This window comes from Hemicordylus capensis, chromosome 2 (assembly GCF_027244095.1).
Source record: "Hemicordylus capensis ecotype Gifberg chromosome 2, rHemCap1.1.pri, whole genome shotgun sequence".
NCBI lineage: Eukaryota > Metazoa > Chordata > Lepidosauria > Squamata > Cordylidae > Hemicordylus > Hemicordylus capensis.
In genome coordinates this window covers 3,753,610-3,780,170 of record NC_069658.1, presented here as the reverse complement: position 1 = coordinate 3,780,170, position 26,561 = coordinate 3,753,610, and the positions used below count along the sequence as shown (strand labels likewise).

Here is a 26,561-nt window from a genome sequence, read left to right as displayed (position 1 = left end):
TGGGAGGCTACGGCTTGCCTACCATCACCTAGTGGCTAATGGCCTGTACAAAAGGGACGGGCTGCATGTGAACCAAGATGGAACCAGACTGCTGGCGCTTAAAATAAAAAAGGCTGCAGAGCTGCTTTTAAAATGATGCCTGGGGAATAGCCGACAGGAGCTGGGCAGTATCTGGTTCAGCAAATGCCATCCTTTAAAGTGTGAGGGTGCAAACAATTCAGATAAAACAGAAGGGAACAGAGCAGAACCACATAAAGAGCAGACAGAAGGCTGTGCCAGCTGGTCAAAGAGTCAAAAGAAAGATAGCATAAACCAGGTGAGAGATTCAGTGTATAGGTGCTTATATGCTAATGCCAGAAGCCTCCGAGCCAAGATGGATGAGCTGGAGTGCTTGGTTGCTAACGCAGAAATAGATATAGTGGGCATAACAGAAACATGGTGGAACAGTGAGAACCGGTGGGACACTGTTATCCCTGGATATAAATTCTATAGGGAGGACAGGGAGGGGCGCCATGGAGGTGGTGTAGCACTGTATGCTAAAGAAGGGATAGAATCTAACAAGCTAGAAAACCTAGGTGGACCGGAGTCCTCCACAGAAACCATGTGGGTGACTATACAAGGCCGGAAAGGAAATGTGCTACTGGGGACATGCTATCGCCCTCCGGATCAAAACGCGGACAGTGACTGGGAGTTGCAGGAGGAAATCAGAGAGGCTTCAAGGAGAGCCAGCGTGGTATAGTGGTTAGAGTGCTGGACTAGGACCAGGGAGAACAGAGTTCAAATCCCCATTCAGCCATGATACTAGCTGGGTGACTCTGGGCCAGTCACTTCTCTCTCAGCCTAACCTACTTCACAGGGTTGTTGTGAGGAGAAACTCAAGTATGTAGTACGCCACTCTGGGCTCCTTAGAGGAAGAACGGGATATAAATGTAGTAGTAGCAGTAGTAGTAGTAGTAATAATAATAATTAATAATGTGAAACTATTCAACACCAATGAAACAAAGCAGGCCTACAAGAAAGAACAAGTCAAGAACTGAGCAGAAAAATTGAGAAATAAGCCCCTGCATGGTCAATATTTGCACAATATAAGTGGAAAATCAGACATCACCAAGACCTGGCAATGGCTTAAGAATGGCAACTTGAAGAAAGAAACAGAGGGTTTAATACTGGCTGCACAAGAACAGGCACTAAGAACAAATGCAATAAGAGCAAAAGTCGAAAAGTCAACAACAAACAGCAAGTGCCGCCTTTGTCAAGAAGCAGATGAAACAGTGGACCACCTAATCAGCTGTTGTAAAAAGATCGCACAGACTGAATACAAACAAAGGCATGACAAGGTAGCAGGGATGATACACTGGAACATCTGCAAAAAATACAAGCTACCTGTAGCCCAAAATTGGTGGGACCATCAAATTGAAAAAGTGGTAGAAAATGAAGATGTAAAAATATTATGGGACTTCTGACTACAAACAGACAAACATCTGCCACACAATACACCAGATATAACTGTAGTCGAGAAGAAAGAAAAACAAGTCAAAATAATCAACATAGCAATACCAGGGGATAGCAGAATAGAAGAAAAAGAAATAGAAAAAATCACAAAATACAAAGATCTACAAATTGAAATGGAAAGGCTGTGGCAGAAAAAGACCAAAATCATCCCAGTGGTCATTGGCGCCCTGGGTGCAGTTCCAAATGATCTTGAAGAACACCTCAACACCATAGGGCCACAGAAATCACCACCAGCCAATTACAAAAAGCAGCTTTACTGGGAACAGCCTATATTCTGCGACAGTATCTATAACTGACAATAAAATTCTGGCATCCCAGGTCCTTGGGAAGGACTCGATGTCTGGATAAAACAAACCAGTCAATAACACCTGTCTGACTGTGTAAACAAGAAATAACAATAATAATAAATGGGTGACTTCAATTAGCCACACATACACTGGGTAAATTCACTGTCAGGTAATGACAAAGAGGTCAAATTTCTAGATACGCTAAATGACTATGCCCTAGAACAGTTGGTCTTGGAACCAACCAGAGAGAAGGCAACCTTTGACTTAATCCTGAGTGGCACCCAGGACCTGGTGTGTGATGTCAGTATCACCGACCGTTTAGGGAACAGTGACCATAGTGCGATCAAATTCAGCATACATGTGGGGAGAGAATCACCAAGGAAGTCTAACACAGACACTTTGAATTTCAGAAGAGGAAACTTCTCCAAAATGAGTATGGTGAAAAGAAAACTGAAAGGGAAAATCAGGAGAATCACTTGGCTCCAGAATGCATGGAATTTACTCAAAACCACAATACTAGAAGCCCAGTTAGACTGTATACCCAAAAGGAGAAAAGGTACCACTGAGTCCAGGAGGATGCCGGCATGGCTAACAGGTACTGTCAAGGAAGCCATAAAAGGGAAGACGACATCCTTCTGAAATTGGAAGGCCTGCCCAAATGAAGAGAACAGAAAGGAACACAAACTCTGGCAAATGGAATGCAAGGTGACAATAAGGGAGGCAAAAGAGAGTTTGAGGAACATTTAGCTAAAACCATCAAGGGCAATAACTAAAACTTCTTTAAATACATCAGATGCAGGGAACCTGCCAGGGAGGCAGTTAGACCGTTAGATAATGAGGGAGTGAAAGGGATTATTAAGGAAGATATGAAGATTGCAGAGCAGCTAAATGAGTTCTTTGCATCCATCTTCATGGCAGAGGATACTGAGCATATACCTGTTCCTGAACCAGGCTTTTTCGGGATGGAGGCTAAAGAACTGAGTCAGATAGAAGTGACAAGAGATAATGTTCTAAACTGTCTGGAAAAACTGAAAACTAGCAAATCACCAGGGCTGGATGGCATCCATCCAAGAGTCCTCAAAGAACTCAAATGTGTAATTGCTGGCCTCCTTGCTAAAATATATAATTTATCCCTGCAATCAGGCTCTGTACTGGAGGACTGGAAAGTAGCAAATGTAACACTGGTTTTCAAAAAGGGATCCAGGGGCGATCTGGGAAATTACAGGCTGGTTAGCTTAACGTCTGTTCCAGGCAAACTGATGGAAAGCATCCTCTAGGATAATATTGTAAAGCACATAGAAGAACAGGCCCTGCTGGGAGAGAACCAGCATGGCTTCTGCAAAGGGAAATCTTGCCTCACAAACCTTTTGGAATTCTTTGAGAGTGTTACCAAGTGTGTGGATCAAGGTGATCCAGTTGACATAGTATACCTGGACTTCCAAAAAGCTTTTGATAAAGTTCCTCATCAAAGACTCCTGAGGAAACTTAGCAGTCATGGGATAAGGGGACAAGTACATGTGTGGATTGTTAAGTGGTTGAAGGACAGGAAACAGAGGGTAGGGATAAATGAAGATTTTTCACAATGGAAGTAAGTAAGAAATGGGGTCCCCCAGGGATCTGTACATTCAATTTATTTATTATTTTTATTTTATTTTTTACATTTATATCTCGCTCTTCCTCCAAGGAGCCCAGAGTGGTGTACTACATACTTAAGTTTCTCCTCACAAAAACCCTGTGAAGTAGGTTAGGCTGAGAGAGAAGTGACTGGCCCAGAGTCACCCAGCTAGTATCATGGCTGAATGGGGATTTGAACTCGGGTCTCCCCGCATAGGTGAAATTAGGGTAGGGCAGCCAGGGCACGTGCCCTATCCACCCCTGGAGGGCACCAGTGCCATGCTGCTCCCCACCCCCTCTCCAATTTACGATTAAATTTTTTTTAAAAAAAAAAATTGTAACCTGTAGCCCCTTCGGGGGGCTTCCTAAAGGCTGCAGGGGGGTGGTGGTCTGCAAGGGTTCCCCCTCCCTCCGCCGGCCTCTTACATCACCGCTGCAGCCCATTCCGGTCTGATTTTCAGGCCTGTTCAGGCCTACAAAGATCAGTGTGGCCGCCATTTTGGAGGTCGCTGCACATGCTCAGAAGGCCTCTGCGAGGCCTGGCAAGTCCTAGAACCTCGCAGGGGCCATCTGAGCATGTGCATTTAAAAAATGGCCACCGCACATGCTTAAATGGCCTCTGCAAGGCCCTAGTCTAGTTTTGTCCCTGATCTAGGGAGTTGGAAGAATACAAACTTGAACTTGGCAATGGACCTGAGCATTTAAAAAACAGATATAAATGGGACAAAAGTAAGTGGACAAAACATCCCTTAAAAAGACAATGTTGGTTTAGTACCTTGTAAGCTGACAAAACTGAAGGGTACGGGGGTGGAGGGAGGCAAGGAATAAAATGGAAATATTCACTTGCATGCTGTTTAATTCTCTGTACAGAGCTCTATCTTTATCTGCATATTTGTCAAGCAATCTGATTATAAGGTTTGTGGGATTTCAAACTTGGAAAGTGCCTGTCTTTAACATGTGTGGTGCTTTAAAAAACAAACAAAAAACTGCTGTAAGAATTCAGCTGTGCTAAAGACCCCTGTGGAAGGGGCCAAAGATAACAAGGATACAGTCTGCTGCAGACATCAGTTTCTTCTTAAAGGTTATTTAGTATAGTTCTTCATTGCACTTGATAGAATCCAGCATGTGTAGACAAGGGTTGTGGAATTACTTAGGAACTGATGTAAAAACTCAAAGTAAGCATGACTCTTTTACTGCAGTGCTTTGAAATAATGCCTTCCACCTCAAATTTAACAAAACATTATAGAATAATTTGTTTTTGTTTTACTGGCAGACACCTTCTGCTTTGAAATGCCTTATGAAAAGAAGAAAATCAGCAAATAAAAATGCAATAATGAGAGGTTTTTCCTACTGAATTTATATCTGTTGCTTAGGTTTTAAAAGTACAGCAGCATAATGTACAGGCTCCCTTTGGAATGTATGTTACAAGAACACTTGTTCAAGAACTCAGTTTCTACCATGTCTTAATAACAGAGGCTTTTCTCAGACAAAACAAAGACACTCAAAGCCACAGATGGTAGTTACAACTTATATAGTCCATCTTACTGAGTATATATGAGTGCATAGCAAAGAATTTGATCTAAGAATGCCATGTATAAGCACTACAGTTCTGTACTTAATTATTAGAATGGGGGGAAATGTAGGGCTGCTAACTAGATTTTTAAGTTGATCAATCATTGGCATTTTAACTAATGCATCACTAAACTGATTTTAAATAAAGTTACAATTCTCCATAATGTCAACCTAGGTACTAGCATAAAGAGTCCCCTTTACTCACAAATCCACTGATAAAAATCTGCCATCATTAGTTAAAATTAGCTCTCATAATTAATCTACTTAAACAATTGAAGCCCTAACAATACTTGGAGGATGAGGGTAATTCTCACAATCACAAGGATTCAGATTAAAGAATTAATCATTCTTTACAATATTGTTATAAAGTTAAGAATTTTTTTATTACCTCATTTGTTTATTCCAGACATTCATTGAAAAGACAAGTTTTCTGAAAGATGCGTGTCAGATGTTGGGACGGGGGGGGGGCGCAATTTCAGTGCTTGCCTTGGGCGCCATTTTCCCTAGTTATGCCCCTGTCTCCCCAGTCCTAGTCCAGCACTCTAACCACTACACCATGCTGGCTCTTGATCATTATCCAGAAGGAGTGGTAAGTAGCTAGGTAGCCAAATCTGCAGATTTTACCAAACTCTTTCAGGTAGTGAAATCCAAAAAGGATTGTGAGGAGCTCCAAAAGGATCTCTCCAAACTGGGGGAGTGGGCGACAAAATGGCAAATGAGCTTCAGTGTTGTGAAGTGTAAATTGATGAACATTGGGACGAAAAACCCCAACTTCAAGTATACACTGATGGGATCTGAGCTGTCGGTTACTGACCAGGAGAGGGATCTTGGGGTTGTGGTGGACAGCTTGTTGAAAGTGTCGACACAATGTGTGGCAGCTGTGAAAAAGGCAAATTCCATGCTAGGGATCATTAGGAAGGGGATTGAAAATAAAACTGCTAATATTATAATGCCCTTATACAAAACTATGGTGCGGCCACAACTGGAATACTGTGTACAATTCTGGTCACCACATCTAAAGAATGACATTGTAGAACTGGAAAAGGTGCAGAAGAGGGCAACCAAGATGATCAGCGGCCTAGAGCACCTTTCTTATGAGGCAAGGCTCCAAAACCTGGGGCTATTGAGTTTAGAAAAAAGACAACTGTGGGGAGACATGATAGGTCTATAAAATCATGCATGGTGTGGAGAAAGTGGATAGAGAAATTCTTCTCCCTCTCACATAACACTAGAATCAGGGGTCTTCCCATGAAATTGATTGCCAGGAAATTTAGGACCAACAAACGGAAATATTTTTTCACACAACGCATAATCAACTTGTGGAATTCTCTGCCACAAGATGTGATGACAGCCAACAACCTGGATGGTTTTAAAAGGGGTTTGGATAATTTCATGGAGGAGAGATCTATCAACGGCTACTAGTCGGAGGGCTATAGGCCACCTCCAGCCTCAGAGGCAGGATGCCTCTGAGTACCAGTTGCAGGGGAGTAACAGCAGGAGAGAGGGCATGCCCTCAACTCCTGCCTGTGCCTTCTAGCGCCATCTGGTGGGCCACTGCGTGAAACAGGATGCTGGACTAGATGGGCCTTGGGCCTGATCTAGCAGGACTGTTCTTATGCCAGAGGCAATATTTGAACCGAGAGCTTCTTGGTTCACAGCTCAATCTCTTAACCATCTTGTTGCATCAGCTCTAGAAACACAGGAGTAGATACCATGAAGTGGGATATCGGGAAGGGATTAGGTGTGGCCTCTTGGACCTGGCAAGTTATCCAGATGTTTCCTACCTGCTGCCAACTACGGCAATGGCCACCTTTGTCTCCAGTAAAGTAGGAATGGAGTAAGAAGCCAGAAAGCTCACCTTCCCATTGCTTCCTCATTTTGCATTTTTGATGTATCCAGTTGACCACCAACATTCAGTGAGTCTTTGGGAGACCTGGGGTTTGTCCCCCTAACAGCAACTGGTGCATCCTGCTCTGCAGCATCAAAAGGATCCTGTGTGAACACTCTCTGAATAAGTTTGTTCTTAAGGAGTGCCATTTCCTCACTGCTGAATGTCAACTTGGATGCTTCTTGTGCATGATCATGCTCCAGTTTCCCGAATTCCAAGCTGGACTGCAGTGGCATGCTTTCTTTGGAGGATTGCATTTTTCCTGCACTATCAGAGATGAACAATGCACTTGAAATGGAAGCCTTTTCTAGCATTTCAATAGGGTTGAGCTGCATCATGGGCTTGGAGCTCTCTTTTTCATCCAGACTGAATTGTCCTGAGCAGTTCAATGAGGCAATCATGGTAGTTTCAGTGTCAGCATCATAGTGTGGACTAGCCACATATCCACTGAACTGCAGATTACTAAGAACCAAAGTTCCTTCACTTTCTGTGCATGGAGAGAAAATATCTAGCAGGCCAGCATCTCCAGCAGAAAATCCGCAAATACAACCACCTACCTCACTCAAGGGTGATACATCTCCCATGGAGAAATGAACCTTTGGGCTGTAACAGGACTGTGGAAGGCACTTGGTCTTGGCTTGTGGAGAGAGCACCTGGACAGCTTCACTTTTGTAGTGATCTATTTCATTCATGCTGTTTCCAAGAAACTGGCTGTAGTCCTCATCCAATTGTTTTCTGGGCCTAAAGGGCTTCTTTTCCACCATTTCCTCCACCTGAAGAGCCTTTCCTTGCAGCTTGTGGGAAGGGTCTTCCTCTGGAATGTCTGTCGTCTCAGTGTCAAGAAGTGACATGGTCAAGGGAGTCATCATGCCAGAAGGCAAGTCCCATGAAAAATCCAGAGCTTCACAGGAGTCCATTCCTGTCTCGGCACACATTTTTTCTGAATTTCCTGAAACTGAAGCACATCTGCCTTTAACTGACTCTTCCTTCTGGGCATCACCAGTACACCTTGTGGATGCCAACATGTGGGCAGAGAGTGGACTTGGTAGTGTCTTTTCTGGCAAGGAGAAGCACTCTTCAGGGCATCCCAGACAGAGATCTGCAAATGGGAGTTGCGTTTGCCTGGCAAGGACATCTTTGGTACTTATCCTGTTATACACAGCATTGTCATCTTGCGAGCAATAAGGCTTCTCTGGCATGTCATTCCTTGGAGAGCAATCTAGCATTGCAGTTGCCACTGTGCTCCAGTCAGATTGACTCTTCCTGCTCTCCTCGCAGCTAGCAGCTTTCTCCATCCTTGGTGAGGTTCCACCTTTATTCTCAAGCTCATCTTGTTTGAAAAACAGCTCCTGTCCACCCTGGCCTTTGGCCCCACACTCTCTCTGATGGAGAAAAAACGAGCCCTGGACGCAATCCCCGGTAGCGTCTCCCTCAGGCTTCCTCTGACTGGGCCCAGGAGAGAAGGAATCCTCACTAAAGTCGCTGTCATCCAGGTCCTCTAGCTGCATAGTCTCATCTCGGCACTGTGGGGACACAAGGAAGGGAGGCTGGCCAAGGGGATCTGGCTTTACCTGGATCTCCTGAGGCTTGTACTGGGACAAGAACTGCTCCAGAGGTTGGTAATTCAGCTTCTGCTGCAGAATAGGAGGCTGCTGGAACTGCTGGTGGTAAAGACGAAGGTGCTGCTCCCTATCTTTCTGGTGTGGTGGAAGACTGGTCTGCGCCACAGCGCACTGCTCACCCAATGCTCTGCCACCCTCCTTAATGCGGGCTGAAGGATGATCCGTGTCCCCAAGGCAAAAGTCAGTTCTGGAAAGGAGCTGCTTCTGCACAGGCTGCACCTTCAGGCCCTTGACCCGCTGCCTGTCTCCTTGGCCTCCTTCTTTCCTGGCCACACAGTCCTTCCCGACGTGGCTCTTCTCAGAGGGCAGCGTTGGGTCCTCGGTCATCTTCTTGGCCGGTGGGCCTGCTCTCAGAGAGCCTTTAGGTGGGCTGGCACGGCCGAGTCCTGGAGTGCCAGGATGCCCTTTGCGGACCTGTCCCTTGGGTGTAGAAAAGGAAGGGGGGTGCCCTAGGTGGAACAGCAAAGGAGAAGCCTTCATCCGTACAGAAGCTGCAGGTGCTGGGGAATGCTGCAGCCCTAGCCTGACTTTCTTGGGGGAGCTCTTTTCTCCAGCTTGCACACAAAGAGAACTCTGGATGCGTTTTGGAGACAGACGTCCTGTCGTCCGCCGCCTGGAAGCAACAGGCGTGCAGCATTTCATCCCCTTCTTCAACTCTTTCACCCTGGGAATGAAAAGCCAGGCATGAGGCAAAGAAAGGCTTTCTGTTCACCCGAAGACATCTACTTTCCATAATCCTGCTGCCTAACATTTCTATAGACCATTGGAGTACTCAAAGCACTTCACTTAAGGTGCCAGTGTAATTCTTTGTAAGGGAGGAGGGTATTACTCTCTCTGTCATACGTCTCTGCAGATGTGGGACTGACAGAGAGGATCACCATCCCTAGAGGACCACCTCTCCCTAGGTGAACCTGCTCATTGCTCAGGTCATCCGGTCAGGGCCTTTTCTCTGGCGGCTGTTCCCAGATTGAACAGCTCCCTGACCCTGGAGGTTCCTTTGGGCTCCTCTGCCAGCAACTGGAAACTCTCCTTTCCCAGCAAGCTGCTGGTTTTACCTGATGCTTAGTAATGATTTCTTGTTTGTTGATTGGCTTTTCATTGTAGTGATCTGTAGTTCTTTGTCGATTTTTTAAAAAACCTATTTTCCAAAGGAAAGAAGGCTAATGAGATCACCATCACTGTGTGTGTATCCATCCCTAACGGCTTTTGTGTTCAGAGTCGGATACATGGGATGGGATCCTGATGGGAGTATTTTTATAGAGATTTGCCATCTTGAAACAAGATGGCAGCCATTCAAAGCATAAGCATCAACCTTTTATAACTCATGTGTTTGCAATCCAAAACTGACCATATTTACAGTATTAAGCAATTACACATTATCAAGTATAATTAGTTACAGTCAGTGTTCCCTCTAACAGATTCCTAGAAATTGTTGACTACAACTCCCATAATCCCCAAGCAAAAGACATTGCAGCTGGGGATTCTGGGAGTTGTACTCAACAACATCTGGGAATCCCTGCTAGAGGGAACACTGATTACAGTAGACAGTGATCCCATGACGTCTCCAGGTAAGAAGTAAGATTTGCCAATTTGTATCCTCCAGTGTGATGAGGGCAAAGCAAGAGCTCCACTCTCGCTGGGAGCCAAGATACGAGCTGTGCTGAAGTCTTCCTACACAGCCCAGTGTGCAGGGAGTGAGACAGAGAAGCAGTTAGTTTCCTTCTCTTCCCTCCCTGCAAAAGCCTTTTTCATTGCCTGAAAAATGTCCCCAAGGATCACTCAGGGTCCCCTGATTCCAATGGAAGGAGTGCTGAGCTGCTTCCGGGAAGTGGTTTCAAATCACCTTGCAGCAGCCTCATCATTACTCCATCAAGGCTGCCTCTGAAGTTGTGTCCCTGGCGTCAACAGAGGGCTGCCCACTGTGTCAGCCAGGATCAGTTTCATTATCACTCACAAAGTCATTTAAAATGTAAGCTGGCCAAAAATATCCTGCATGCACATGTTTCACTTGCAGCAGTGAGGGAGGTGGGGAATGGATGGCTCTTGCTCCAGAGGAGCCTTCCTGGACTGTTGCAGGCCTTTCCCCTAAAGCAAGCACAGGGAATGTGGGAGCAATTAAGGGGAGGGTCGTGGTGTTTCAGTGACACATCTCATCTATTCTCACTAGCCACCTTCAAATAAAGGCCTCCACAGATTCTGCTAGATGGTAATTGCCCAAGGTTAGCCTACCATAGTGATCACCAGGTGCCAATAGTTGTCAATACAAAGTGGTCAATGGAAATCCGCTAACACACACCACAAAAGGTGCAGCTGGCAGGAGTAGCTTTAGGGTGCCTGAGTGTCTCCAGGAGGAGAGCTGGTCTTGTGGTCTTTGCTAAGCAGGGTCCACCCTGGTTTCCATTTGAATGGGAGACTACATGTAAGCACTGTAAGATATTCCCCTTAGGGGATGGGGCCACTCCGGGAAGAGCACCCGCCTGCTTGCATGCAGAAGGTTGCAAGTTCCCTCCCTGGTAGCATCTCCAAGATAGGGTTGAGAGAGACTCCTGCCTACAACCTTGGAGGAGCCACTGCCAGTCTGTATAGACCAGGCCTGCACAACATGCGGCCCGGGGGCCGGATGCGGCCCGCGAGGCCTTTTTTCCTGGCCCCCGAGGCTATTTCCTCTTCCTCCCCCTGCTGCTTAAAAAACACCTCAAAAAAAATTTCAGCCGTTGCACGGCCGAGGAGATGGCTACAGGGGTGCAGGTGTTCTTCCTTACCCTCCCCCATGGCAGCAGTGGCGCACAGCGGCAGAAACCAGAGCGACACTCGGGTCTGCCATTTGGCCCGGTGTTGCTTCCCAACTGCGAGGCGCGCCTGTGCAGTTAAGTCTCTTAAGTGTCTCTCTCTCTCTCTCCCCCACCAAGACTGCGCCATTCTCTCTCTCTCTCCCCCCCCCACCAAGACTGCTCCATTCTCTCTCTCTCTCTCTCTCCCCCACTAAGACTGCTCCATTCTCTCTCTCTCCCACCAAGACCGCTCCATTCTCTCTCTCTCTCTCTCTCCCTCCAACACTGCTCCATTCTCTCTCTCTCCCACCAAGACTGCTCCATTCTCTCTCTCTCTCCCTCCCACCAAGACTGCTCCATTCTCTCTCTCTCCCACCAAGACTGCTCCATTCTCTCTCTCTCTCTCTCTCTCTCTCTCCCCCTCCCTCCAACACTGCTCCATTCCAGTCCCACCAAGACTGCGCCATTCTCTCTCTCTCTCTCTCTCTCCCACCAAGACTATTCCATTCTCTCTCCCCCCCCACTAAGACTGCTCCTTTCTCTCTCTCTCCCACCAAGACCGCTCCATTCTCTCTCTCTCGCTCCCTCCAACACTGCTCCATTCTCTCTCTCTCCCACCAAGACTGTGCCATTCTCTCTCTCTCTCCCACCAAGACTACTCCATTCTCTCTCTGTCTCCCACCAAGACTTCTCCATTCTCTCTCCCCCCCCACTAAGACTACTCCATTCTCTCTCTCTCTCTCTCTCTCTCTCTCTCTCTCCCACCAAGACCACTCCATTCTCTCTCTCTCCCACCCTCCAACACTGCTCCATTCTCTCTCTCTCCCACCAAGACTGCGCCATTCTCTCTCTCTCCCCCACCAAGACTACTCCATTCTCTCTCTCTCTCCCCCACCAAGACTACTCAATTCTCTCTCTCTCTCTCCCCCACCAAGACTACTCCATTCTCTCTCTCTCCCCCACCAAGACTGCTCCATTCTCTCTCTCTCTCTCCCCCACCAAGACTGCTCCATTCTCTCTCTCTCTCTCCCCCACCAAGACTGCTCCATTCTCTCTCTCCCTCCCTCCAACACTGCTCCATTCTCTCTCTCCCACCAAGACTGCTTCATTCTCTCTCTCTCTCTCCCCCACTAAGACTGCTCCATTCTCTCTCTCTCTCTCCCACCAAGACCGCTCCATTCTCTCTCTCTCCCTCCAAGACTGCTCCATTCTCTCTCCCTCCCTCCCTCCCTCCCTCCCTCCCTCCCTCCCAGACTGCTCTATTCTCTCTCTCTCCCTCCAAGACTGCTCCATTCTCTCTCTCTCTCTCTCTCAGGCCAAGCCTCCTACTGCATCCTTTCCATCTTTCTTTCCCCTTCTCCATTCTCTTCCAAAATTATGAGAAGAGGTTCTCATTTTTCCCCCCTTAAAAGTGTTCCATGTTTTGTGTGATGATTTGGCAGAGGTAGAAAGGAAGAACAATGCATTTTATTATGTATTTTGTACAGATTGTATAATATTTATATTATTAGAATGAATTTTAATTCAACTTATTTCATATTAATTTAAATCAATCTTGGCCTGCCAGAACATCAAAAGTTAAATATTGATTAAATTCATTTTAAATTCATTTTAAATTCATTTCACTTTAATTCAGTTGATTGGTTGATATTAAGTGTTACTCTAATAATCGGCACCCTAGGAATTGACCTCGGCCCCCATGAACCAAGTCACGGTTGGTTTCGGCCCGCCAGGTCATTTGAGTTGTGCAGGCCTGGTATAGACAGTTCTGAGCAAGATGGACCAAGGGTCTGACTCAGTATATGGCAGCTTCCTATGTTCCTATGCCTCCCTGACAGGGGCACTGAGCTGAGCTTCCACAAGCCACACAACTTGGCAACATTGATAATCTAATCAGCCGGGGTGGGCAATTCTCACCCAGGGTTCTGTATACAGCACCTAGTACACATTATGTTAAAAAGAAAGCCTTTTAAGATACAATTACAGATACCCACTCCAAGTTCTTGGGGCAGAGCAGGCTCTAGATCTAAATAAATGAACTAGCATTCCCCACAAAATAATGCCATCCAAGCAGCATGGTTGAAAAACTAAACACATGCTGGAGAATTTCTCACACATTGTGTGGTATTTATAACAACTCATTGTGAACCTCAAGACCTCCTCTTTCCATGCATCATGGATAAGTTGGCTATAAGTCTGTGCCCCACTGATTATTTTAATTAACTGTCTATAGATAGATTCCTGCAAATTTCAGATAAATGTTTGAACTCGTCACATTTCTGGCCAGCAGCCCAGCTCTTCAAAAATCTTCCTTGTTATACAGCTCTTGGTAATTTCAGTGAGGCTTGCAATGTAGATGCCACTGATGAATTGTGCCATGTATCTTGTTTCCCTCACCAGGAACGTGGGCCACTGGCACTCCTGCTTATGGTCCATCTAGCTCAGTATCGTTTGTATTGAATGACAGTGGCTCTCCAAGGTCACAGACAGGGGTCTCTCTCAGCCCTACCTGGAGATGCTTGGGACCAAACCTGGGATCTTCTGGATACAAGGCATGATCTCCTCTGCCATTAGACTATGGCCCCACTGAATTCCACAGATGGAGAACCAAGCCTGAGTGATCATGAATTACCCAAGGCTGTTTAGTCTATGGCTAAGCAGGAGTTTGAACCATGTATCCCAGGATGAAGAAACACCCTCTTTGAGCCGCAGAAAACCTCAGGCTTTTGACAAGTGACATTTGAACTAGCAACATGTTGCCTCATAAATGAACTTCCTTGCTAGGCAGATGACGAAACCACGTTTGTCACAACACCACATTGATCCTCACTTGGCTCAATCTCTTCCAGAGAAGCGGTTCTGGTTCAGTTCTGAGGCTTACCTGTCAGCATACCGCAAGGTGTTTAGAGTGTGTTCCGTAGCTATGTGGCTGGGCGAGACGTTGGCTATCATGCATGTCTTCGAGTTGCCAATAAAGGAATCCTTTAGGACCTTCACAGGAGTGGAGGTGGGGGTGGAAGGAAGACACAGTTTAAGACTTTTAACACAATTTTAAAAATTTGTTAACTCCTCGGGCAGAGGCGGGATACCAGCTGAACTAAATAAACTAACAAAGGTGATATATGTCCAGAAGTTTAAATATGATGTAATCACGGTCGGCAGTAGTTCAGTTGTCATACACTGTACTGGATGGGGACACATCTAGCCCAGTTTTTGTTCTTGCAGGATTTCCAGGACAAAAGCAATCCAAATTCTTGTGTTCTCACCCCAGCAAGAAAACCGCTTCCTTGGGAAACTTACCGAGCTGCTTGATCACTGGAAACACAAGAATCATGCTTCAAATCAGGAATTTATTTCCAGTATCCAGCTAGGCTAGTGAGGCCTGGGACTCTGTCCTGGGGAATTTCAGTATCCTCTCAAAACTACAGCTCCCAGGATTCATTGCGTGGTGGGGCAAGGGGAAGTCAAGGACAGGTAGAGAAGTTTAAACAGAAAGGCATATCTGATTTTCTGTAACTTGAATCCATCATTTCTTGTTCCTCTCCTCTCTGCTCCACAAACCTTGGAAAATAGCTTCATTCAAATAGTCTAAGGGATATTTGAAACACATCCTGGCATTCACCTGGGTTTTACCTGAGTCAGTTTGCTTTGCCTGAAGGGCGTGTGAGAATGTTCCTGATCGAGGGCACGGATGCACTCTTTCAGCTAGGGAGAGAGGAAAAAAGCAAGAAAAGCTCACATTGTACAGAGGCTGTAACTATGCCAGCACACAGCAGTATGAGACAGGTGTGTTTTCTCACAAGCAGAGGGTGTCTTGAAGCGTCAAAGGGCCTCACAGCTTGAGAGGATGCCAGAGCTCTTCCCTGGCTCTGTCCAAAATTGCTTTGACTAGGCCAGAGATTAGGATACCAACTCTTGTGTTGGTTGTCGGTGCTTGACATCAATGGGACATCCTTCTGCTTTCTTCTCCAAAGCATGGCTTTGGGTTTTTTATTCCCACCCCCCACCCACACATACACACATTTCATATTATTAGCCATTATAAGCCATCTCCTCTCTTTTGAGCTGCTTGCCCCTAAAGTGAAAGGGAAAGAGTGTAAACTTCCTCTTTCTGCATTAACCCTAGGTGGGATCCACCCCCAAACAACAACAACAGAGCAGTGACTCTGGCAACCTCTAGGACTGACTAATTAGTTGTATGTGGGGCTACCTTTCAAGGCTATTCAGGAACTGCAGTTAGTGAGCAGCCTCTGCCACCTGTATTCTGAACTGAGCTCTGTTGCCAGATTTGGCTTTTTTAAAGCCAAATTTTGGGTTACGGCCCATTTGACTCACGGGTATATCCCCTTAGGTTCTGGCCACACTGGAACTGAGAGTGGCTGGGAACATTCTCTGCTGGTGCTAAGAAAACTGCACTAACTACTGGTCTATTTCCAAGTAAAATTCAAAGTGCTGGTTCTTACCTTTCCAGCCTTACATGGATCAGGACCTGGTACTTTAAGGAATGCCTGCTCCTCTGTGGCCCTACATATGCTCCGAGGTAATCTTTGGAGGCCCTCCTCCAGGTACCACTGCCTTCAGAGGTGAGGTAGGAGGCAAGTGGGGATTCTCTGCCTCCAAGAATCCCTGGACGGGCTGTAGGGCTCTTACAACAGCATCCAGACCTGGTGCTCTACTGCACTAAGTACAAGCAGCCCTCAGCAGAGCTCCCATCCCAGCAACAAATCCACTTGCTAAAAAACAACTCTCAGAATTATCTTGGAAGAAGCCACTTTTCCAACTTACAGCTAGAAGACTTTGATTGATTTCTGCACCTTCCATTTTTGTCTGCTTGTCAGAGTCTCTAGCATCAGCTGCTCTCTCGCTGCCAGCAAGATCAATAAATGAGATCCTGGAAAATCAACCCATTATTAGAGATTTTATTTTCATCTTGTCCTTCCTTCCAGGAGACCAGTGCTGGGTTTTAGCTTCAACAGTCCTGTGAAGCAGGCCAGGCTGAAACATAGCTGTTTGCTCAAGCCCACTTAAGTGAAATACAAATGGCAGTTTCCCATATGCAATCACACTCACTCACTGCACCACAATGGTGCTGCTCCAGGTCATCCTCTTCTCTTCTAACAGGGGAGCAGTGCAGATGGAGTGGCTTTTCAACTCTTTCCTCTTGGCATCACAGTAATGATATGCCAAGAGCTTACTGAACCAGAGACAGTGAAGTCTAGCACTGTATCAGAGTCAGGAATCAGTTTCAGATTACTGGAAAGGATAGTGTACTACTGTTTAACAAGGCAGCAACTGAAAAATTTAACACAGAAGATCACAGGGTTGGATACTGATCCCAGGCAAGAACATGGATCACAAGTACTCCTTTGTGTGCTTCCTATGACTATGAATATTTATATACTCTATGAGCTGAATAATGATGTCCTTAGAAATAATCTGTCTTGGTAATGTGGAATTGCAGTTCACTTTAAAGTCTATATGATGGGCCCAGTCACTAAGGAATTTTGCTCTGAGGAGATTCCAAATCCAGCAGACAGAATAAGGGCCAGCCTAGACATAAAGCAGGAGATTTGTGGTCAGGATCACCCAGGTCTTTTTCTGTTTTGTTTTTAAATACAGCTACTCAAAAGATCAGGGAAATGGTGCTGGGAAAGAAGGTGATTGGATTTTTCCTTGATCTTAAACCCCCACCACCACCACCTGTTGTTTGCCTTGTTTCCCCCCACAAAACAAATACATATTTGAGGGGATTTGAACTGAGGAAATGGCGCAAGAAGAAAGGGTTGAATACCTGCTCCATCAGCACTGCTTTCCTGATCATCAAAGCTGCTGTGTGGGGCTGCTGATTAGTAAACAAACCCACTGGCGCTCTTGATCACCCCAGTTATAAAGCCAAGCACCTTTGCAGGAGCTTGGTCAACCTGCATGCTTTTGGGGGGGGGTGCACAATGTGTTGCCTCTGCCCTGCTCTGAATTGGGACATTTTGTGTTTCATGGACCAGTGGAGAGGAGCTTGGGGCCCATAGAATATTATGGGCCAGAGACCTAGAGAAGCTGTGCTGCCCGCTAGCATTCCTGGCTATAACTTAGCATGATGTGGAGACAGACCAGATGGTCTCCCTCAATTCATATGGAATTCACATATGCTAGGAATTCAGCCAGCACACATGAAATGGCTCACCATGTAGAACCACTTCATGCCATGCTAAACAAAGGCAGTGCTAAACAGCTTCAATGCGGTGGCTACACTGAGAGACGGGGGCCCCACGTTGTGCACCTGTCTGGTTTCTGTGGATTTGGAAGCGCAAGGGAGCCAGATGTACAACCACCCCACTCCAGCTTTCCAGCTCACCTCCCAAACACTCTGTTGGATGTGTCTTTAATCTGAATCTGGATAATAGCATGCGAACGGGAGGAATCCGAATTGACTCCAGTTGCCCCAGTACTGCGTTCTTTCCCACCTTTCAAAATAACCTGGGAAAACATAAAAAGCAAGTTAAGCACATTTCACACATAATCAAATTACCACAAACTTCCAATTATAATACGCCCCCATGTATTGTATGCAGTGCTAACTTATAAAAGAAAATGGAAATCACTGTTGCCATTTGTTATACACACCACCAAACTTGGACTTGTTTCTCTTCCTCCTTTCTTTGCCTCAGTGTTGCCTGGACTACTGCTAGTTAGTACAAATTCTGTAACTTCTATAACAAATTCTATAGCCTCGGTAGGAAACAGGAAACACTTTTCTTGCTGGCAGGGTTAGGAACTGCTTGCACTTATATTCTATAGTACACGGTACACTGAGATGGGGAGGCAGACAGATCACTGACTGGAATGATTGTCCAATCATTCAGGGCTGATTTGAACCCATTAGTGCCGGGTGCGGGAGTATGTGGCTGAGGGGCAAAGAAAGAAGCAGCTCTGTGAAGCAGGCTTGTAAAAATGCCTCCATCTCCTAAAATGTATCTCACCATGTATTATACACACCATGGACTGAAGCCATCATTGAGGTGGGGGAAGCATATTATAATTGGAAAATTAGGTTGCAGATGCACAAGAAGGGAAGAAAGCACAATCTGAAAATTAACAGTATCCTCAACCTCAGCCCATGGACAGTCAGAATTATCTCTCCCCCCTACCCCTCCAGATTAAGCAGACCATTATGCCACAAGCAGACACAAACAAGGAACACCGGGCAAAATACCAGACAGAATCTGAAGTGGACCAGAAGGCAATCTTGATCAACTCCCTGCTCTAAAGGCAAATCTATCCGCCCCATCCAGGCCAACTATGGAATCCAGATTACAAAGCAGGTGCATGACAAGAGGCACTGAAGATCAGCTACAGAAGACTCAAGCCATATGCAGCTGGGAGAGGAAGCAAGGGGAAAAGTCACAGAGCAGACCCAAATATAGAGATCAATCAGACCTATGCAAGCCCATCTGCTGGACTAACACAAGGAAATATCATTGGGCACCAATTCATGCCACCCAATATCACACCTCTAGCTGTAGCAGCCCTGGATGTCCCAGACAACTCAAGCAAGTAAGCTACCACACTACACCCATCCTCCTCCTCTACCTCCTGACTCTGGAACCCTTTACCTCCTGATACTTGGCCCCTTTCACAGGTATGTTTAAAAACCTGAGGACAACTTGCCTTTTTACTCGGGTTTTTCCAATTGATCTAGTTGCCTCCACTCCCCTTCCCTTGACTGTCTTTTCTGACCAATCATGGCCTGTGCTTTATGGCAAAATGGCTCGAGTCTCATTTTCTATAAGATGTCTGAACTTTGTAGACTCTCCAAGCAAATATTAGCAATAATCCCGTGAAGAATTCCCAGATGACCAGATATCTGGTGCTCAGTCCCCCAGCAGGATATCAAGCGAAATCCATCCACTGAGTTTCTCCTAGATGTGATACAGTACTACGTCTGAATCTAATTTTAGCACATCACAATTTCAGTAACAATTTTTATTTCTAATAATCTTCCACATTTTTCTCTTTTAAACATCATTCTCCACCTTGTGTCTTTTTGCTTTGAAAACTACAAAATATTCGGCTGTGGATGAGTAATTGATTAATGGCAGTCACAGTTTTGATCCCAAAGTTTTACTACTATCAACAGTTAACACACAGAATCGTCATAAAGCCAGGAAGAAGAGATGTAAAGGCAACACTTGTCAGGTTTTCCTCACTTCTGCAGGGTCCTTGCACATGGCTCATTTATCGCAGAGGTGATCTGTAAAACTCCTTCAAAACCTACTCATGTGGAATAAGCACACAGTGGAAACAGCAAAGTGTCTTTTTAAAAAGCTGTACATGAATGAGACAGTGCTTTTCTCCCCACCCCTCACCCCCGCCCCCTTCATGTTCCAATCACACTGAAGGGTTTAGTGAGCCAGAAACTGAAGAGGCACACAAGCAACTGAGTGCAATGTGAAATGCCAGTCTGCTCATCCATCTCCACAGCCAAACAGCAGGGCAAACATTGTCAAAACAAACAAGAAGGCTGAAACAATCCGTGGCAACTGGAACTTCTCCTCAATATAACAGAATGAAGAATGGGAACCAGTGCAGAGACTCTGCGGACTAGAATTTTGCAGAATTGTTTTAGATGCACTGCAGTATACGAAGTGTTGTACAATTCCTATCATATTCATTCCCAAAAATGAACCTGAGAGGGAGATCCCAACTATTCCTGGTTTTGTTTCAGTATTTTTTACACATGTGGAGAATCTATGCTAAGACTCTGGCTTCCCCCAGGCAATCCTGTGATTTCATATGGCTCAGCAATGTATCTCTGAGCCCAGGTGACGCAAGGCTATGCTGAGCACACGAGACAAAGATCTTTCCCATTTGCTGAAGTCAGGAAACGGACCCTACCTGGACAGCTTTTGCAAAGATGGGAGAAAAATGAGTCGCCCTGTTTTCAAAGCAGTAAGAACACAAAGAACACGTGGAGTTTGTTCAGCTCTGAAAGCTGTGCATTGAGAGTCCAATGAGGTGGGGTGGGGACCCCAGAAGAATACACTGCCTTCGTCCCCAAACCATTATTATCAAAGTGGAAACCCTCAACAGAAATTCTCAAAAATATCACTAAATGGGCTCAGAAGTTATGGAAGTCATAAAAGACAGAAGGACAATTTTAAATAACTGATAATTATTTGATAATTAAATCATAACAAAAATATTTTGAATTCTCCTTCTGTCCCCCCACCCCAGTACTCATATCTTCAAAGGAAATCTCAGCAAGCAAGACGGTTGGAAACCATGGTTCTTAAGAGTAAAATGAAAGTCAGGGCATACTTGAATTTGTAGTTTTATTCCCTAATAAAATGCTTAATAATGCCTACATGTACCCCATACACATCCAGATAAATGTGATGCTATTTGATGGAGGAGGGGAGGAAAGAGTGAAAGAAAACTGCAAGGCAATATTATGAAGAAACTAGGTTGAGCTTTTCTAACCATAAAATTAATGAGGAAAATGGACACAATGCCAAAAATGCATCATGAAAAAAAGCAGAGGGTAAAAGAGTCCATCCAATGATGTTGGAGGAGTGGGGGGTGGGGGAACTGTGCAGCACTTTTGTCCAGACCAACTGTATACAAATTTATATTTCTTTAATGGAGGTGCAAATATTTTTTTGCAAAGAACACAGGAAGTGGTGCAGCATTACAGACTTGAGGAGGTACAGTGGACTGCACCAGCCCATGGTGTGAATGTCTATGCCAGATCACACACCCTTAACCAGCAATGAATTCTAATCATGTATGAACTGGGTGTGTGTGTCAGTCAAACAATGGCTCATACAAAAACAAACAAAACCACCAATCAACTAACATCTAGTTATAAGATGTTCAAAACTCTTCCAAGTTCCTACACATTTGGTTTCATAATCTTCAAGCAGAAGCCCAGGTTTTCTAGAATCCCAGGAAGCGTTTTGGAGAAAAACATTAAAAGTCAACTCACCAAGGAGTTAACAAGAGCACAACAAAGGATGCAGTAATACCGGGGGAATGTATTAATCCAGCCCTAAAGCAGCTGTTACCTCAGAAACTGCAAGAATGCCATTGGAATCTGTTGAAATCCAAAGCCAACAGAGGTAAAGCTGCCCCCCCAAAAGTGCTTGTAGCATGAATTATGGAGACAATCGTGCTGAATTTTAAAACAACATCATGCTAATTACCACTCCAAGAGACACTGAGAATATTTGGTAGATGGTTGCCATGTTCAATTACAATTGGTTATAGAACAGCCAAGGAGAATGAAATATTGAGTTGTACAAGTAGGAGGAGGACATAGACTGAAGCATTGCTGTTATGGGCATTTAGCAAACACATGTATATTCAAGAGGGTTTAGAAAGCAATAGCTCTGGAGGGCATGTCTCCAGGCAGAAGCCACAGTTTACAATGCAGCTATATGCACTACTTGTGTACAAGAATCACATACACAGCTCTCATTCCCAAAGAGGCCACTAGCTCTTCAATTCACCCTCTTTGGCAATAGCAGTAGCAGCAATGAAGGTGGTGGGAGGCTCTGGGAATCTACACAGCATGTTCTGTTTGGATTAATGGTTGATCTGAACTTAGCACGACAAGGTGGCAGTGTCCAGCTTTCCAAGGTAAGAATTATATCTGTGATAAGCTCTATGTGCATCACAAAATCCAGGGAAGACAAGGAGGAGCACCCAGGTATTCAGTTACCTCTAGGAGCAGGCTGACCGTATCCACCTGGACTTCACGGAGCCCGACTATCTGTACAATATGCTTACTATCTTCCCTTGCAAAAAGCCTGCAGAGAAAAACACATGGATTAGTAGAGAGGGTGTCTTGGCAAAGGGGTCTTATACATGAAGTCTTATACACTCCAACTACGGTTTTAAAAAACACATTTTTAAAAAATTGTTTAAAAGATTTAGATCCCTGCCTTTCCACAAAATAGAAAGCAGCTTACAGCATATATCTAAAAAGTGAAATAAATCAGTATAAAAAGAACTACAGAAATAACCAACAGAAAAATAGTCAGGCAAGCAGAAACTGCAGAACCAACAGTTTGTTAATTTTGCTTGTTGGTTCTGGTCAGTGACCGTAATAAAGTAATCTGAATCAGAAACTGCAGCAGCAAAACCAGCAGAAGTTCATAAAATCACTTAACCAAGTTAGGAAAATAAATTGGGGCACCACCACAGACATGCCTGATCAGCACCCCCTGAATTTCTGAAGGTGAGGGCACCTTGAACAGGGTCTCCAATAATTTCATTCAAGAGGTAAGTTACAGAACACTATCCCTCCTGTCCTATGGCAATTTAGAGCTTCATCAGTCAAAACTGCCACTTTCAGCTGAGCCTGGAAACAAACTGGCAGCCAATGAAGAGAGCATAATGGTAGGTCCTCCATTAACCATCTGGCTGGTCTTCTAGAAACACAGGAAGCTGCCTTATACTGAGTCAGACCACTGGTCCATCTAACTCAAAATTATCTACACTGACTGGCAGAAGCTATCCAAGGGCAAGATAGTTTTCCAGTCCTAGCTTGAGATACCAAGGAGTGAACTTGGGACCTTCTGCATGCAAGCTGATGCTCCACCACTTCTGAACCAGCTTGTTTCCAAATAGTCTTCAAAAGCAGCCTCACATATAATCTATTACAGTAATCTAACCTGGATGTTGCCAAGGTATGGATAACTGGGGCAAGGCCATTGCTTTCCAAGAGGGGACACAGCTGGCATACCAGGTGGCGGAAGACACTTTCTGCCACAGATGTCACTTGGGCACCCACAGTCAAGGCTGGATCTAAGACCACCCCCAAGCTGTAAGCCTGCTCCTTGAAGGAGCACACAGGGCCACCCTGCCAGGCTAAATGCCTCCTCTCTGATCAGTTGAACCATCCATCAAGAGCACAATTGTCTCATCTGAATTAAGCCTCAGTTTATTAAACAATATCCAGCTCATTATTGACTGTAGGCACCTGTGCACCACAACTGGATTAGCTGAAAAGGAGAAAGGGAACTGGGTGTCATAAGCATACTGATGGTTCCCAACCCTCAACCCCTGATGACTTCACCTAGTGGTTGGAAAGCATTGCTGGAGCAGGAGACCTGCAGAATCCTCATCCAATGAATGTATGCATTGATGGATCCCCTACTCACAGTTCCATTGCCAGAGCCAGCAGTGAGGCCATTCCAGCTGTGCTTGAGATATGCTGGCAGTTCGCAACCATCAGTTAGAAACTGTTGTTTTTTTTAAACATATATTTGAATCTGCAGCCCATCCCCTTCTGAAGCAGTTTATAGCGAGAGCTTCCCAATATGGGCTCTTCATTTCATTTCACACTGGAAAGTGCAGAGGCACTACACGTTGCTGAGTATATCTCAGCTAGGACAATCAGTAGTGGGGGGAAATTAATTATGTTGGTATTTAAATTGTCATCTGCCGGTTTCAGAGTTAATAACCCAGAGAGATGATTGAATGTTTGCAGTCTTCCTCCCTACAGGGCTCCTACCAATAACATATTCTGCTGTGCTATGAAGCAATTCCTTTAGCATGCAAACTTCATCACACTTCTCAGGTCACCTTGCTAAAAGAAGGATAAAAGCTAAAGTGACTGAGCCCAACATTAATTGTCTCCATTCCTGAATTACCAGAGATAAGGCTGAGGAGAAAGTATTTTCAAAAGTTGTGTGTGGTTGCCAGGATAGACACACGAAAGGATTAGAGGTGTGGGTGCTCGATGGGCTTTTTGAAAGAAATGTATTGGAAACTAGTTTTATGGGGTGGTGGAGGATGGGCCAATCCTACCCAGCCAGGGCTGCCAGCAATTCCCACTGCCATAGCCAGCACCTGGCCCCACACTCACTCCCTTGGCCTAGAGACTGGAGGTCCAGCAAGATACTCCCTCGGGGATTGGTCTTGGCCCTGGGTCTTCTGGATGGTGTCCCCTAAAACACATGCATATGGAAAGACAAATCAAAAGGACCCTGAGGAACACTGAACCAGCTGCACAGGTCTTCGGACAGGATTTTATTTTGTGTCCCTTTACTTTAGAAGCAAACAATGTCTCTTTCAAAGAGCTTTAATTCTGCTCAATTTACAATTCTTATTTCAAAAGTTGTGTTCACAGATTTAAGTACCTCTTTCTTCCATTCAGTAGGTCATAAAGCTGCCCACAGTAGATCTCATAAAAGCTGATCCAGACATGAAGGTCCTTTCTAGTCGGGGATGTTTCTAGTTGCCCGAAGATATCTCTAGCAGCCAGAGCATAGAGCCCTGGGTTTTGATGAGTGCCAATCATAGTGTATGTCTTGCCAGCACCCGTTTGCCCATATGCAAAGCAAGTGGCATTGCCACTGGAACAAAAGAAAGAGAAGCATCTTTAAAACCAGTCATCTTCATGAGAATATAAAACATTAAGATACAAAAATACAGTCCCAGAATGCTTGCCAAATGTAACGGCCTTAAAATGACTTCTGCAAGAAAATCATGAATGCAGGTCAGGAGGCAGCCACCACAAAGCCTCTCCATGTGCTCTCACTGTTAACTGGCTGCACCAAGGAGATCTGCAGAGAACGCAAGGGGTCAGAAGGAAAGCACTCAGCAGGGACAGCCAGGCACAGAGCATCTATGTGAGGTTTAGAGGTGGCATGAGAGAACCCACTCACTCAGGGCTTGCTGTGAAGGCTCCAGAATACACTAGCCAAGAAGAAAGATATAGGTTTTCAGAAGCAGGGAAGGATGCCAATAATACTTGCTTGAATGAAGAAAAGACAAGGCAACTAGGCTTTGAAACTATGGAGTCACTGAATCTTATTTAAAACCTGAAGAACAAATTTGAAACAGGATCTATTGGATACCATGGTTATGCTAGAGAATGAATTTGTTTCACTGTACATTTCAGCGTTGCATACTTCTTCTCTCTGAATGCTTCTGCAGATGTGTGGGGCTTGAAATACTGCAGCAGACACATCCTGCTGAGAGCCAAAGATCTTCAACACTACCAGTAGGACCCTGCAGTGTCCAGCCCCATAGTACCATACAGGGAAAGCCTCCTCTGCTTCATGGGGTGCACCTTCAGACCCTGGTGCATACACACATACAGTGCAAGTCCCTGCTGAATTTAACAGGACTTATCTGGTGTAAAGTTAAGAGGGCATCAGCTCCAGCTATGCTGATGACGCACAAGTTTTCATTCCATATTGAGCCTTTATTTTGAATTAGTATGTGAAATCCTGATTGGCCCAAAGAGGCTGCTCTTTTTCTAGCCAAGAGTGAGACTACATTAAAATAAAGCAGGATTTAAGCATGGGTCAAGGGTGAGTGGGTAAATAACTTGTGGCCACCAGCACTGGTTTCCCAGTCCATGGACTCATTAGAAGAGGGCCGAAGCTGTGCCATTCTGCATTGGAATCTCAGAAATCCAAGATTCACAATAGAAACAAATAGCCACGAGATCAGCTTGTTTTTGCTGGAAGAGACTAAGAACAGGTTATAGCCCATGCAAATTTATGTCATATAAATAGGTTACTCTTTAATGTGCTGTGGGACTCCATAGTTTTCATATTTTAAAAAAATACCTTCTGCTCTCACATAACTGCATATCACCAAACATTTTCAGTAGGCAACATTCAGACTAAGTTAGTCATTGAAATTAGTAGGACTTCTGTTAGTCATGGCTAACTTGTCTCATTGATTTCAGTGGTACTTGGTCTTGATCAACTAGTCTGGATGCTGCCCGATGTGCACAGAATGTATTTTTCCCACCCTCCACTTTAAAAGTTTATAGGGAGAAAGGCAGTATTACAAAAGGGGGAAAGTGATGAAAGGGAGAGAAAAGACCTGACCCATGGAACACCCCAAATGCAGCATTTCATTATTTCATGTGTGACACTATTTAAAGTGACCTAATACATATGAAGATGTCCCCCTGTGGTACAAGGTCAATCGCCCCAATCCAGAGATGAAGCACAGCAGAGTCATGTGCCTGAGGAGGTGCTCCAATGTATACCCGGCTGAGCAGTGCTAGCCAACTGAAAACCCAAAACCCTTCACTACCATACCCTGGCCCACTCATTTTGTGGGCCTTGTGCATGGTGCTTGAAACATTCTGGGTGTGTTTGTTTGAGGAGCGTAGAATTTCCCCCACAAAACACACATGTAGGGCTGTCCTTGAAGACTGGTCAAACACGGCAGCTGTACCATTTCCCCCTAGCAAGTGTGACACGAAGGCTCAGCCTTCCTCTCCAGTAACTGTGGAGATGATCTCTGCCTTCTTCTCCAGCTACAAAGT

At 45.2% G+C, this 26,561-nt stretch overlaps 1 protein-coding gene across 10 annotated transcripts in view; it reads right to left on the bottom strand.

The window, feature by feature from the left end:
• The window catches only part of KIF24 (kinesin family member 24), a 57,701-nt gene that overhangs the window by 3,718 nt on the left and 27,422 nt on the right, over window positions 1–26,561 (bottom strand). For all 10 annotated transcript variants that reach the window (XM_053299773.1, XM_053299777.1, XM_053299774.1 and 7 more), the window contains 7 exons: window positions 24,409–24,624; window positions 21,984–22,071; window positions 17,619–17,740; window positions 16,052–16,157; window positions 14,900–14,971; window positions 14,148–14,257; window positions 6,844–9,159 (listed from right to left, as the gene is read on the bottom strand). In XM_053299773.1, the coding sequence (XP_053155748.1) occupies window positions 6,844–9,159; window positions 14,148–14,257; window positions 14,900–14,971; window positions 16,052–16,157; window positions 17,619–17,740; window positions 21,984–22,071; window positions 24,409–24,624 (3,030 nt within the window). The remainder of the gene's footprint in view (window positions 1–6,843; window positions 9,160–14,147; window positions 14,258–14,899; window positions 14,972–16,051; window positions 16,158–17,618; window positions 17,741–21,983; window positions 22,072–24,408; window positions 24,625–26,561) is intronic.